Genomic DNA, 13,434 nt, shown 5'->3' with positions numbered 1-13,434 from the left:
CCCCAAAAAAAAAAAATAGTAAAATAAAGGTTGTTGCCAATAAATGTGAATGAAGGAACAAATAAGTGAGTATATGTTGCTCTGAGCAAGTGAACCAAGACTTCATATGTTATTCGTACCATAATATCGTACCAAGCACTGTAAAGGAAATGATATATAGCTGGGCCGGTTTCCGTAGAAGAAGAAAGCAAAAGGCGTGGAAGTTCGCACCGTTAGCTCTCATGTGGATAGTTTGGGGGGAGAGAAATAGGAGAGCTTTTGAGGGGATTGAGTCTCCTTTTTCACATCTTAAGAATAGTCTTTTATCTTTGATCGCTTTTTTGTGCACTCATATAGCCCCTACCTGTATAGAAGATTGGGCGTCATTTGTAGAGAATCATGTTCTGATGTAAATTCTCAACTTTTTTGTATACTTCTTGTTTACACGAGTTTTCTCCCTTTTGATTAATACGATTTACCTTATCAAAAAAATAAATATCGTACTCCCCTATTTTATCTTTTTCTAAAAGGCCCCCGGGCCTGATGGTTTCTCTTTGGCCTTCTTCCAGCTCTGTTGGGACACCATTAAGGGGGAGTTGATGGAAGTCATTGAATACTTCCACGTGAATGGTGTTTTCGAGAGAAGTATCAACGCTTCTTTTATACCATTGTGCCTAAGAAAGAAGGTGCATCTTTTATCAGAGACTACAGACCTATTGGTCTCGTGGGGAGCATTTACAAGATTATTTCTAAAGTGCTATCCAATAGACTCAAGAAGGTTCTTGACGTGTCTGTTTCGTCCTCCCAGAATGCGTTTGTGGAAGGTAGGTAGATCCTGGAAGCTGCTTTGGTGGCAAATGAACTTGTAGACTTCAGAAGGAAAAATAGAGAACCCAACTTACTATGTAAGTTGGACCTTGAGAAGGCTTTCGACCGTGTCAATTGGGAGTTCCTGCATTTCATTATGTTGCGGATGGGGTTTGGGTAAGATGGAGGGGATGGATCAAGTTCTGCATTTCCTCGGTCAGATTCTCTGTCCTGGTTAATGGTAGCCCATGTGGTTTCTTTGGCAGCTCTGGGGGTCTCAGGCAAGGTAACCCTCTATTCCCCATGCTATTCATTCTAGTGATGGATGCTCTGAAATGATGGATCGTGCGGCTGGCGCAGGCTTCCTAATAGGATTTTCTGCTCCGATCGGGGCGCCCAGTGCCCGAAGAGTCTCTCATTTGCTTTTTGCGGATGATACCCTGATTTTCTGTTATGCCGACATGGATCAGTTGACCTACCTGAAGCAGGTCCTGCAGTGGTTTCAATAGTATCAGGACTCAAAATCAACCTCGGCAAGTGTGAGATTTTCCCGGTGGGTGAGGTTGCTAACATCATTGCTTTGTCTTATGTTCTCAAATGTAAGGTGGGCTCTCTTCCCACTACTTACCTGGGTCTCCCATTGGGTGCTTTGCATAAGGATACTACGGTTTGGAATCCAGTGATTGAAAGGGTTGAAAAAAGATTAGCAGGCTGGCAGAAACGGTACTTGTCAAAGGGCGGTAAGGAAGTGCTTATCAAAAACACCTTATCGAGTATGCCCACCTATTACTTGTCCCTGTTGTAAGCTCCTATGAGCATCACAGAAAAAACTGGAGCGGATTCAAAGGAATTTTCTTTGGGATGCGGCGGATGGAACTAGAAAGTTTCATCTAGTGAATTGGTAAACAGTCACTTCCCCAAAGAAGTGGGGTGGACTTGGAGTAAAAGATTTTAGGGTATTCAACAGAGCTTTGTTGGGGATGTGGCTGTGGAGATTCGGGGTAGAAGAGCATGCTCTATGGAGGGAGGTCATACTAGAAAAGTACGATTCCACGGGAGGAGGTTGGAGGACCAAGGCGATCACAACACCTTTTTGGTGTGGCATGTGGAGGAGCATCATGAATAATTGGGAAGCCTTCAATGGTAACATCACCTACAGGGTGGGAGATGGAAGGAGAATCAGCTTTTGGAATCATAGGTGGTGTGGAGAGGATACTCTGAGGGTCTCTTTTCCCCACGTTTCAAACCAGAAGGAATTGATGGTTCAACAGATAAGCAAGGAGCATGAAGGGGGGGCGGGGGGTGGTAGTATGGGACCTCTCGTTTAGAAGGAACATGCAAGATTGGGAGATTGCGGAGCTCCAAGATTTGTTGGCACTGCTATATGGGCAAGACAGGCCCTAGCATCTTGTGATTCTTGGAGATGGGGGTTGCATGGCGATGGTTTGTTCACCGTAAAGTCCTTTTACCAAAGTATGTTAGTGAGAGAAGAGGTTACTTTTCCATACTCCTCGATCTGGATTCCTAAGGCGCCCACGAAGGTGTGCTTTTTTGCATGGCTAGCGGCGAGGGGAGTGATCTTGACGGCGGAAAATCTGCGAAAGAGAGGAATTACACTTGTTAGTTGGTGCTACATGTGTAAAAGCTCAGGGGAAGAAGTTAATCATCTTTTGATGCATTGCCCTGTGTCCTCGGGTTTGTGGAGGGCAATCCTGAATCTTTTTGGTGTTCAATGGGTGATGCCAAGCACTGTAAAGGAAATGTTATATAGCTGGGCCGGTTTCCATAGAAGAAGAAAGCAAAAGGCGTGGAAGTTCGCACCGTTAGCTCTCATGTGGATAATTTTGGGGGAGAAAAATAGGAGAGCTTGAGGGGATTGAGTCTCCTTTTTCATATCTTAATAATAGTCTTTTATCTTTGATCGCTTTTTGATGCACTCATATAGCCCCTACTTGTATAGAAGATTGGGCGTCATTTGTAGAGAATCATGTTCTGATGTAAATTCTCTACTTTTTGGTATACTTCTTTTTTTTTTTTTTTGAAACTGTACTTTTTGGTATACTTCTTGTATACGGGAGTTTTCTCCCTTTTGATTAATACAATTTACCTTATCAAAAAAATTATCGTACTCCCCTATTTTATCTTTTTCTAAAAGAATAAAGCAGCTTGAAGAAAGTATTACTAAATTGAACTTTAGTATGAATCAATTACTTTTTCAACTTCAGATATTACTATTTCTGATTGTATCTGCTTGAGTATCAACACTTTGGAAAACTGTAAAGGAAGCATGTTATTAACTAGTGTTTGATATTTATGTTTCAGATTAATCAGGTTGCTGAACTACGCCAACAAGTTGAGTCAAAAGAAGCGGCTCATGAAGGTATGCTTTTGGATCTTGACTGAATCAAGAGTTGTTACCTTGTCGCACTTTTTATTAAAACTAGTCAGGAAAAGGTGATAACCATACTTGTGTTTCGGATGTGCGTTTGTAAACTGAACAGATCTGTGGTATGTGTGATAATATGAATTTCAGACAACTTATGTTAAAGTTTTCAATGTACAGTGACATCATTATGTGGCATACCCTGCTTGAGACATTAACGTAGTAAAAATTGCATGGCAATATATGTGGCTGGTTGATTTAATGATTCATAGGACAGGAAGGCCAGTTTTCTTGTCAGCTTGTGTAGGATCACATCTTGTTCTTGAATAAGATCCATTGGTTGAAACAATAAAAGCACAAAAGATTGAGATTGACAAATAGTCCGTAGAAATGATTTTTTTTTTTTTTTTTTTTTTTTTTTTGTCTCTTCACAACAAATATATCAATGAAACTTTTTACTGATCTTCTTGTCTTGCAGAATTGAGAAGGGAGATATCTAGGACACAGAGAAGTGGTGAAAAAGTAAGCAACGCCGGCTTCTCTTTGTCTTTAAGCAGATTTATCTCTAGATAACTAAATTTTCCTTTTCCCTATCTTCTAACTTTTTTCTTTTCAATGAAAATTACTTGTAGTTAGTGGCTTCAAAAGGGGTTGAAGTGGAGAGAGAGATACTTGAAGCAGAGCACTCCTGTTTAACAGATAAATTGGGGTTGTTGCAGGAAAAGGTGACCCAACTTTTTGCACCATCCGAATTTACTTCTCTGCTGGATCTTTTTGAACTAATATAGGACCAGGATAGCATAATACCTTTGGAAACATTGGATATGAGTGGACCGTGTATTCACTGTATTCCATCTTTATTTAAAGCACTTCTGCTAGAACATTTAAATGTCAGAAAATATGTCTACTTTGTGAATACTTGATCGTTATTGCTGCCATATTAACCATTGTGTTTGTAATTAGTATGTAAATGTTTTATGTCATTCTACAGCTATGAGAAAAAGACCATTTTCTTCTGTAGAGTACTTGTCTTGCATATGGTGGATCCTGCATAACTAATACTTTAGAGACTGCAAGCATGAAATTGAAACACTGTTTTAGTATGTCGGAGATGCTATTGGACATTATTTTAAGAAATTGATGTAAGAGTGTAAAAGTATGATTGAGTTGTATGCAAGATCGAAAATAGAATGGCTATTGCTTTGCTTTCTTTATGATGTTAAACTCATCTAATTCGGTGGATGTGACCGCTGGATCTCAGGCAAAGACACTGGAAAGAAGCATTGAGACAACACAGCATGAACTGGAAAACCCAACTGCAGTGGAAATTGAGCTCAAGCGGAGGCTTGGTCAATTGACCGATCATCTGATTCAAAAACAATCTCAGGTTCCTCCTCTTAATTAACTGTGACTCGAATATGGAATTTTATTGGGAAGAAGTCTTGCTCTCAATCCTTTAAATGTTCGAGCTGTCTAATACTTCTTATATTTGCTTGTTAAAAAAACAATGAATCTGTTCTATATTCAATATGCCGAAATGCAAATATATACTGCAGTTTATCTTAGCCACTGACCTACATGTCCAATTGAACTATGAGCTAAAAGTCTTTTGACTTTTGTTTAGGCCATGGCGGCTAGTGCTCCTAAGACCATAAAAGCGATGTTGCAGAAGAAGAATTGTTGCAATGCAGCTCATAAGGGCTGTTGTATAGTTAATCTGGAATTCTTAAATATGTGAAGAACAGCAGTGTTTTCAGATGAACTATCTTTTAGTCCTGTAAATGCTCACGAACATGCTAACTTCCAATAGGGAGTCATTACCTGGTTTCTGCAGATGATAGTACATGGATAATAGACAGAGTTTCTGAAGTTTGCTTGTTACTGTAGGTTGAGGCGCTGTCTTCTGAGAAGGCCACAATGACGTTTAAAATTGAGGTACGTTTATATCCTTAAATAAGATATTTCCATTTCAATTGTAATAGCAGATAGTTCACAGAGTGCTCAATCCAATTTTTCATATAATATTTAGGCGGTTTCAAGGTCGCTAGAAGAAAACAAGTCTACGTTAACTGATTTTCCCAGTACCTCATCAATGGGTGATTTGGAGTCTGGGTTGTGGGAGCTCTCCAACTCAAAGTTGAGGCCTTTGTTTGAAGAAAGAATGCGATCTGGCCAGCAGCATTTGGGATCACTGATTCGGCAGTTAGACTCCATCTTCTGCGCCGGAATGGTGTTTCTCAGAAGAAATCCACCCGCAAAAATATTGTCTCTGGTTTACCTTGTATCCCTTCATCTTTGGGTCATATACATATTGATGTCTCATGCTCCTGTCTCTGAGGACACCACTGGTGCCGTTATTTCCTTGGAGAATATTAATAAAACGGGAGGCATGTGATATCATTTGTTGATGCGTTGAGTCATGCTCGTTGGACCCATCATTTTTGTTTTGAGGTCCTTTCAGTATCCCACCTCAGCCAAAAACACAGATGTATAGAAATGCACCAATTTGTTAAACAAACCTCAGATGATATAACATCTATGGATGATCCTCCTTGTATATCTAGGTCACAAGGAATGTATAAGTTTTAAAGGTCGATATGCATTTCATGGCAAATAGAAATTCATTGATCTAGATATGGTAATAAAGTGGAACAACTCTTACTCACTGTTAAGACCTCCAAGCTTATCCGCCCTATATATAACTCTCTCCCTCCTCCCCTCAGAGTTGCAAATATTGATGGAAAATACTTGCATCTGGTGTTCACAGTAAATGAAACTATTTAACCATAAGAGTTAAAAGTTAAAAGTGAAAACTTGTCACTTGACCATGGTTAAGTGTTAAAAAGTTTACATGAAAAACACATTTAGCAACACATTTCTTCAATGACACATATTTTAGGTCTATTGCGTGTATCAAATATTACTACTTACAACATGCCACTACAAAAGGCATAAGTAAGAAAAAGGTAGGATGGCGCCGAGAGGGGCAAAGTAAAAAAGTTCTAACAAGCATTAAACATATGAACTTTGAACTGCGGCTTTATTGTCAGTGAACACTAAGCAAGCTATGTACGAGTTTACTCGACTATGCGAATGCAATGATTGATCCAAATTACAATTGGGGAACAGAGCAAGAGAAGTTTGGAGACATTTAACTAACACAACCAAAGAGATCGTGTTTGATCAAAAGATTTACATTATTGAACAGAAATACACAATGAGGAAGAGGTTAAATAGGGAATTTGAGCAGCCAAAAGAGGACGTGGTAATAATTAAGTGAAACAGTTTTCCAGCATATGTGCATCGACCAGCTAGCAAACTTTTTGCACTGGTATGAAATCCTAGAAATTAAGCAGTCAACTCATCTTCTGTTCTGCTCTGCTTCCTTGCTGGCTTCTTCTATTCCTTGCAAACAACAAAATTTTCTTTAGAATTCCATAACAATGTCTTCGAAATAAATTTGAATCTTGCAAATAAACAAAATCACACATGCACATGCGCCAGAGGCTCTAAGTAAAACCAATTGTAGCTGCGTCGGTCATATTTGCAAGGTGCAACAAGCAAAAGTATAGTACAGGAGGAAGAATCCTTATGTACTCAACTTTCGTGAAAAATAGAAGGCAATAGGAAAACAAATGAAAGAAAAGCTGGAAACCATTATCGCCCACTGAAGGAAAAAAGACACTTTTCTAGAATGAGGAAGTCCTTCAAGGGGAAATAAGTCAGAAACAAGCCTGTAGGATAATTAAAATCTCATTATTCGTATATCTTCAGGAATCGTCGAGAATAGACAGAAAAAAGAAACACAAAACAAAGAGAAAGAGAATCACCATCAGAAAAGCAAGACTTTAAGCATGATGATTGCAAGATTTCCACTCATGACGAATACATGAAAGAATCTTGATCTAACCAATAAAAAAGGATAAACAAATACACGTCCAGTTAAGGTTTAACCTTGTGTACTACAGAACTTGAGATTTGAGTCCCAGCAAACGAGTAGTTATGACACACATACATTTACATATCAACAAAATGTTAAGAGTGTTAAGTTGACTTTCCAGAAAGCTGCTTTCCTAAACTGAAGAAAAGAACCACCTAAAGCCAACATATGTCATATGCATAAATAGAAAAAACTGGGAAGGACAAACATTTGAGCACAAGATTTAAGTTTTACCAGCTTAGCTCTTCTTGGGGAAGATTGCGACTGTACAAAGGAAACTCAAAAAGAAGTATGGCTTTGAACCATTGAGGAAGATTCCCATACACTCCAGGAGGCAGCAGAATGAGTGGGCTGAAACAGTAATTATATCAATTTTACCATTTTACATTGATAATCAGAGGAATAGTACTGAGAACTATAAACCGACCTAGTTTTTCTCTTATATGATCTATATGCAGCAACATTTCCAAACTTCTTATCACCTGATGCCTGTTTAGTTAGGCACGTAATAGCATAAGTTCATGTTTAGAGGCAAATGTAGTAAGACAAAGGAATGATTGTACCTCAAGCAAGGGTATGCCACTAACAAAAAGAAGCAGCAAGGTTACGAATACTGGTCCAACCACAACAAGCCATTTAGCACCCTCCAGCACCGGTGTGGAAGCCAGGAAAACTCCCCACCAAAGAAAAATCTGAACAACAGTATAAAATGTTTAGCTGGTTTAGTTAAAGATGAACCTGGAAAAATGTGAAAACTGAAACCAAGAAAACAAGCGAGGCATCACTAGCTCTATCAGGTTGAGCCTCACGGACATCAAAACTCACAATAACTTCTACAATCTCTTTCACCATAGAGGGGACAAGTCAAAGGACTTTTTTTAAATAAGAAGACAGTTCAAAGGACTAACCTCACCAAAATAGTTTGGATGACGTGAATACTTCCAAAGGCCAACAGTACACCACTTTCCTCTGTTTTCTGGGGAGTTTTTGAATGCCAACTTTTGTTGGTCAGCTGTAATCTCAACCAAAATCCCAATAGACCACATAATCCAACCAATGATGTCTTGAGCCTGAAGAGGAGGCTGCTTGTCGCTTGCATTAACAACTGTCACTGGTAAACTAACAGTCCATACCCAGATTGCCTGCAATAAAAAATATGTTGTCATTCACAAAAGCAAGATATCTCATTCTGCTGTTGCCTGCGAAAAATAAGTATTCATTCACCAGAGCGAGATATCTCTTTCTACTGAGAGCACAAAACCAAAATAGAGCAAGACAACTTACAAGATGATTGGATAAAAGAAAACAAAACCTGAAGTATCCAAAATATTGCCAGTTTTCCAAGATTGTCACGTTTGTCATCAAAACGTCTATCCTCCCCCCACTGTAATATCCTGATATGAAGTAGGGAAAAGACAAAGCTAATGTAAGTCTAATTTTTTTCTTTTTGTTTGAAAGGTACTATATAAACCATTCATAGATGTGAAAAGATGCTTAAAAATAAAGAAGTGAAGCATTGTAACTTGAAAATTCTTAAAGTAGAGTTATCTTCACTAGGAAGTCACAAACTTTCTCTTTCTATTCAAGATTTTCAACATCACATAATTATGGAAGCTTCAGACAAACTCAAACCAGTTACAGAATTTACATGCGTGCAATTCTCCATCGGAATCTTTTTAGTTCTTTTTTCTTTTGCAGGAATTTTCTCCATTATTGGTGAGCTGACCCTACATTTTCCCTTATACTTCGCCTTCCACACCCTAACCAGTTTTCTTTTAGCTTTCTCTAGTGTTCTCCTATATTTTCTTCTCTTCCTCCCCGGATTGTTTGTAGATCTCAAAATAGTAATTCAAGTTCAGACAGGACGGAAATAGATTGGCCATATTGTAGTAGTAGCTGAGAAAACATATTGGAAGATTTTTATAGAGGTAGTATAATAGAGTACTTATCAACAATAACAACATATCCAATGTGTTCCCACAAGATCAGGAGTGCTTATCATAGTGTTCTTTTGCATACTTATTCGAACAACTGATTAAGACAATTGCACCAAAGTTGGAAAATGTTATACACAACTAGAGTATTGAAAGGATCATATCACATAGAGATTTATAATTCTACGACATTGCGAGCAGTACAAGGAAAATCTGGAACAAAAGGACCAATATTAGCTTCTTATTTCTTTGTAAATGATGATAATAGTTGATCAAAATAAGGAAAAAATATAGACAAGTTTAATAGTAAATAGTATATACTGGCCTTACCTCATTAATAGAAATAGTCCCAACCGAAGGCCCCATATCACTACAAACAGAGACAAAATCACCTGAAAGACAGAATGACTAAACAGAATAAATCTTATGCAACAATATCCTGAGCACTTTCAATTACATATTCGAGCACAATGCAGATTTCAATAAACATGAATAGCACTAATACGTGCGAAACAAAACCAAAACAGCTCAAAAACTAAGTTTTCTGGTTCTGACTGGGAAGCTTTAAAGCTAATACTGTCCAATTTCAACGTATTAAGACTAAATGGTCCCATTTAAACATGGTTGTCCAAAGCTCCTGGTAACTGACTAACTGTGCATGGGGCCTAGGGGAGAGGAAAGGAGTTCGGGGAGGGGAAGTGTTTTTTTTTCTCTTAGGGGAAGGGAAGTAACTACTGCCAAAGCCCTGGGCTGGAAATAACACTTTAACAAAATAACCAAAACTGTTAAATTCGTGCAAATCACAAACTGATGCAAAACCTTACCTGTCGAAAGTACCATGAACCCTGTAGTACCAAGGTCAAAATAGCAAGTACAATGAAGTTTGTACTTCCTGTTGCAAAATGATTGACAGAAAGCTAGTTAAAAAGCATCCCCAGAAACCGGCACAATATAAGCATAAATAAATTTTAAGCCAAGGATTGGTAGTCATTACGGAGCTGCTGCATGGAAAATAATACCATGGTTATCGATGAATGGATGGTTAAGGTACATAAAGTAGACATGCCATGATACTCTATTACTGTAGGTATATCTAGAATTTATCCCCAATAATGATAACCTTGTCATGAATCTAAGGCCAAAATAGAATATCCCACTGTTTTAAGAGGAAACTTATGAAGTATAAGCTAACTCATGATCTAGATAACAGGAAAATCTACTCTGAATTAGTACAATCATCGCTAAAATAGAATCAGAAAGCTAATGCACTGCGTGTGCGTGTGTTTGTGTAATGAAGAGAATAAACAAGAAATTTTACACTGGTCTAAAGTTATAGTAGTATCATTGAAGCACTTGTCTGTTAGAATTGATTGACATCTCTTAGAAATTGTATCAGAAATTGAATCTGATAGAATTAAAGTTTAAGTAGGAAATGAACCTTTCATTGAATTTCAATAAGTCCTATTGAGAAAATTCAAAGAAACAAAAAGATAAGGTGATGAAGATATAATAATTCTTACCAGCAAAGTCAGTAACTTTATCAAACTTGAGGAGTGCTGTGATAACGAAAAATATAAACTGATAACCCAACTGCAAAACAATTAAGAAAATATCACATCATAATTCAAACCAGCAGAGAGCGCTCCTATAGAAACAAACAAGGAAGAAGAAGTGGTTACGGTAACAATGGCAGTGAGGCCCAAGAAATTGGAGTCCATTCCTCTCTCCTTTCCTCTTCCAACCTCAACCCCAATTACCTTTGCCTCAGCGCGAGTGTTATTGATTTCGTGTTGTTCAATGAAGTCATCACTGTCGTATAATTCCTTACCGCGTCACCACTTGGGCTGTGTGGTTAAGATTTGTTATGCTACTTTTAGGGTGTCCTGCTAAGAGGCTGTTTGGCTAATCTTATAAGCACTTTTTGACTTATCTACGCGTTTGGTAAAATTAAAAGTGCTTATAAATTAAGTGTTTATAAGCCAAAAGCCATAAGTTGGTCTCCCCCAACTTATCAAATTTCAGCTTATAAGCACTTTAGGTTTGACCAAAATATTTACTATCATATCCCTAAAATACTTCTTTTTAAAACAAAACCTCTTTATACCCAGTTCTTCAGCTGCTTATTATTAATTTCAGCACTTTTATCCAAACACGTAACTGCTTATTTTTTAAATCAGCTTCAGCACCTAAAAGTGCTTTTCAGTACCTAATGCTTATCAACTACTCTAAATCAGCTAACCCAAACGGGCTCTAAGCTTATAATCACTTTTTAGCTTATTTAAAAGTGCTTATAAGCTAAGTGCGCGCGGACCGCTTCAAAGAAAAAAGAGCGGAGAGAGATAATAAAAATATATGTATATTGCAGATTAAATTTATCGACCGCAATCAAAACAATTAAAACAAAAAACAAAAAGAAGAATTTGATCGGGTAGTCTCCATAACTCTTTTTGGCCAGCCACCAAATCTATTTATTCATGTGACTTTTCATTTTATCCCTTATATGCTATCTATATATTCAAAGCAAGAAACCCTTAATTAAATAGTGAAATTATATCAATGCCATTCTAACTTGCTTATAAGAATAAAAATTAAAAATTAACACCTATTGTTTAATGAACTTTCAAAGGTTACGATTAGCATGAGATTTTTAACATGGAATTTTCTTGTGTGATATGTTCACAACTATTCCATGTTCATGTTACTTTAACATACTCTGCACCATCATATGCCACTGACAAGACTGCTGCTTCCTCAAATAAAATATGAAAAGTAAATATAAAATATAGCGGTATTTGTTACCCCTTTTGGCTTAGGAAATTGGGGGGGGGGGGGGGGATGTGGAGAGGGGGTTGGTTAAAATCGCTTTCATGTTGTTGTTTAAGAATAGCTCAAGAAAAGAATATCTGTAAATCTTTTCTAACAGTTGCAATTTCAACAGGTTTTCTGGGTAGGTAAACATGAGAGACGGGAGAGGAGCGGAGTCACAAAGCTACCTGTTCTTGAAAATGCACTGGCTAGATTTAGTTGTACTTGGTTTCCACATAAATATACACAGTGAAATTAATTTGACAATACTACTTTAAGTATAAGTTAAATTAGCAAAGATTTTACATTTCCAAATTCAAGGAAGCGCAGAGTAATTTCTTGCCAAATTGCCTTCCTCTCCATGTTCTGTTCTGGCTCCCTCCTGGTCATATGCCACTCACAAGATTGTTGCTTCCTAAAATGAAATATTTTTTTGGCTTCATTGCCACTAATTCCTCCTCAACTACTATAAATTCTGTAAATGCCCCCATCTGCTTTATTTTATCAATAGTAAGATATTGAGTACTCCCATATACATCATAAAATATTCCAAGTCTTCGATACAAAATCTTCTATTTCCATCGCAGTTGTACTTGGTGTCATGGACAACTTAGAGTATCTCAACTCTAAGTTGTTTTTACAAAATATTATGATATTTTGGGCATAGGACAACTCTTTTCTTTTGGGAACTGGGTTTTACAATTTTGAAGAGTCGCCACCTAATGATTTAAGGTGCATTAGGACACCTACAAGGTTCACTTCTAAGTTTGTTTGATAACCAGAGATAGGGTAAGGGCTTGAAATTATCCTAAGGGGAAGGTGTTAGGCACCCCTCAGGATCTACTAGTGTGGTTCCCGGCCAGACAGTTTTTTTTGAATTTGTGCAATTTAGCAAATAGACAATTATAGGCTCAAATAGTAGGGGATTTAAGTTTAAACACATAAAAGTTCGAAAGAGCAATTATTAAAAGGCGGATTTTGAAAAGAAGTGGCAAATGAAAAGAAAAGGGGTCCTAGATTTATTTATAATATGGATCACATCAATGCAATACCCGGTAATCACTCCTCAAAAGAGGGGCTACACATGGTATTAGCGCACCGGTCATCATATCCATATCTACCATTCCCACCCCGTCGAGGTATTAAAGCGCGGATTGGTCTCGACCACTATTGCATGCTATTACTCGTCCCATTCCTATCAGTCCCGGAGGAACTTAGGACTACTATTCCTAAAGGGGAGGGATATTAGGCTGACTTTTAGGTTTCAAAAGGTGAAAAAGCTAAGGCGACATACAAAAACACATAGGACTGCACATAAAGGGGAAACATGTAAACAACTAAAAGGCTCATGTATACCTCCTCAAGCAAAGCACATAAATAGCATGACTTAAACACAGTCAGGGCCTGAATCTAAAGTACTAAGGCAAGGGGAGTTTTAATTGTTGAGGCAGACCAATTTATTACATAACTCATATAAGAAGTCAGAATCAGGCATGCCTGCTGGTTGTAGCAGTTACTAATTAACAAAGGCGGGTTCAGTTTTATTTTTTGTCACCTAAGGCTTGCCTAAGTGTTTGGGTGAGATC

At 37.8% G+C, this 13,434-nt stretch overlaps 2 protein-coding genes across 3 annotated transcripts in view; one reads left to right on the top strand and one right to left on the bottom strand.

Annotated features, from left to right (window-relative positions):
* Positions 1–5,834, top strand: part of LOC109214316 (golgin candidate 2) — a gene marked incomplete in the record, with an annotated part of 24,219 nt that extends 18,385 nt beyond the window's left edge. The window contains 6 exon segments of the mRNA XM_019378228.1: positions 3,109–3,166; positions 3,648–3,691; positions 3,802–3,894; positions 4,431–4,556; positions 5,057–5,104; positions 5,199–5,834. Coding sequence (XP_019233773.1) covers positions 3,109–3,166; positions 3,648–3,691; positions 3,802–3,894; positions 4,431–4,556; positions 5,057–5,104; positions 5,199–5,564 — 735 coding nt within the window.
* A 347-nt stretch (positions 5,835–6,181) lies between these two features.
* Positions 6,182–10,916, bottom strand: LOC109214320. 2 transcript variants are annotated; one of them, XM_019378233.1, is made up of 10 exons: positions 10,723–10,916; positions 10,564–10,633; positions 9,868–9,935; positions 9,374–9,435; positions 8,422–8,503; positions 8,018–8,251; positions 7,673–7,801; positions 7,537–7,598; positions 7,344–7,460; positions 6,182–6,574 (listed from the first exon to the last, which is right to left on the bottom strand). In XM_019378233.1, exons 1-10 carry the CDS (start codon positions 10,759–10,761, stop codon positions 6,526–6,528), a joined length of 912 nt encoding a protein of 303 aa, XP_019233778.1. In that variant the 5' UTR covers positions 10,762–10,916; the 3' UTR covers positions 6,182–6,525. The 2 variants fall into 2 exon arrangements, with proteins under 2 accessions (XP_019233778.1, XP_019233779.1); XM_019378234.1 differs by having other exon boundaries at positions 6,182–6,568.
* Between the last annotated feature and the right edge of the window lie 2,518 nt (positions 10,917–13,434).

Source organism: Nicotiana attenuata, unplaced genomic scaffold (assembly GCF_001879085.1).
Source record: "Nicotiana attenuata strain UT unplaced genomic scaffold, NIATTr2, whole genome shotgun sequence".
Taxonomy (NCBI): domain Eukaryota; kingdom Viridiplantae; phylum Streptophyta; class Magnoliopsida; order Solanales; family Solanaceae; genus Nicotiana; species Nicotiana attenuata.
This window is presented reverse-complemented; position numbering and strand designations above follow the sequence as displayed.

Bases quoted from the DNA above. Each gene is read 5' to 3' on its own strand.
- LOC109214320 (XM_019378233.1), bottom strand. From the start codon at position 10,761: ATGGACTCCAATTTCTTGGGCCTCACTGCCATTGTTACC. The intron at 9,936-10,563 runs GTAAGAATTATT...ATTTTGCAACAG, and splicing joins TAAAGTTACTGACTTTGCTG to GAAGTACAAACTTCATTGTA. The intron at 7,599-7,672 runs GTACAATCATTC...CTAACTAAACAG, and splicing joins GTGGCATACCCTTGCTTGAG to GCATCAGGTGATAAGAAGTT.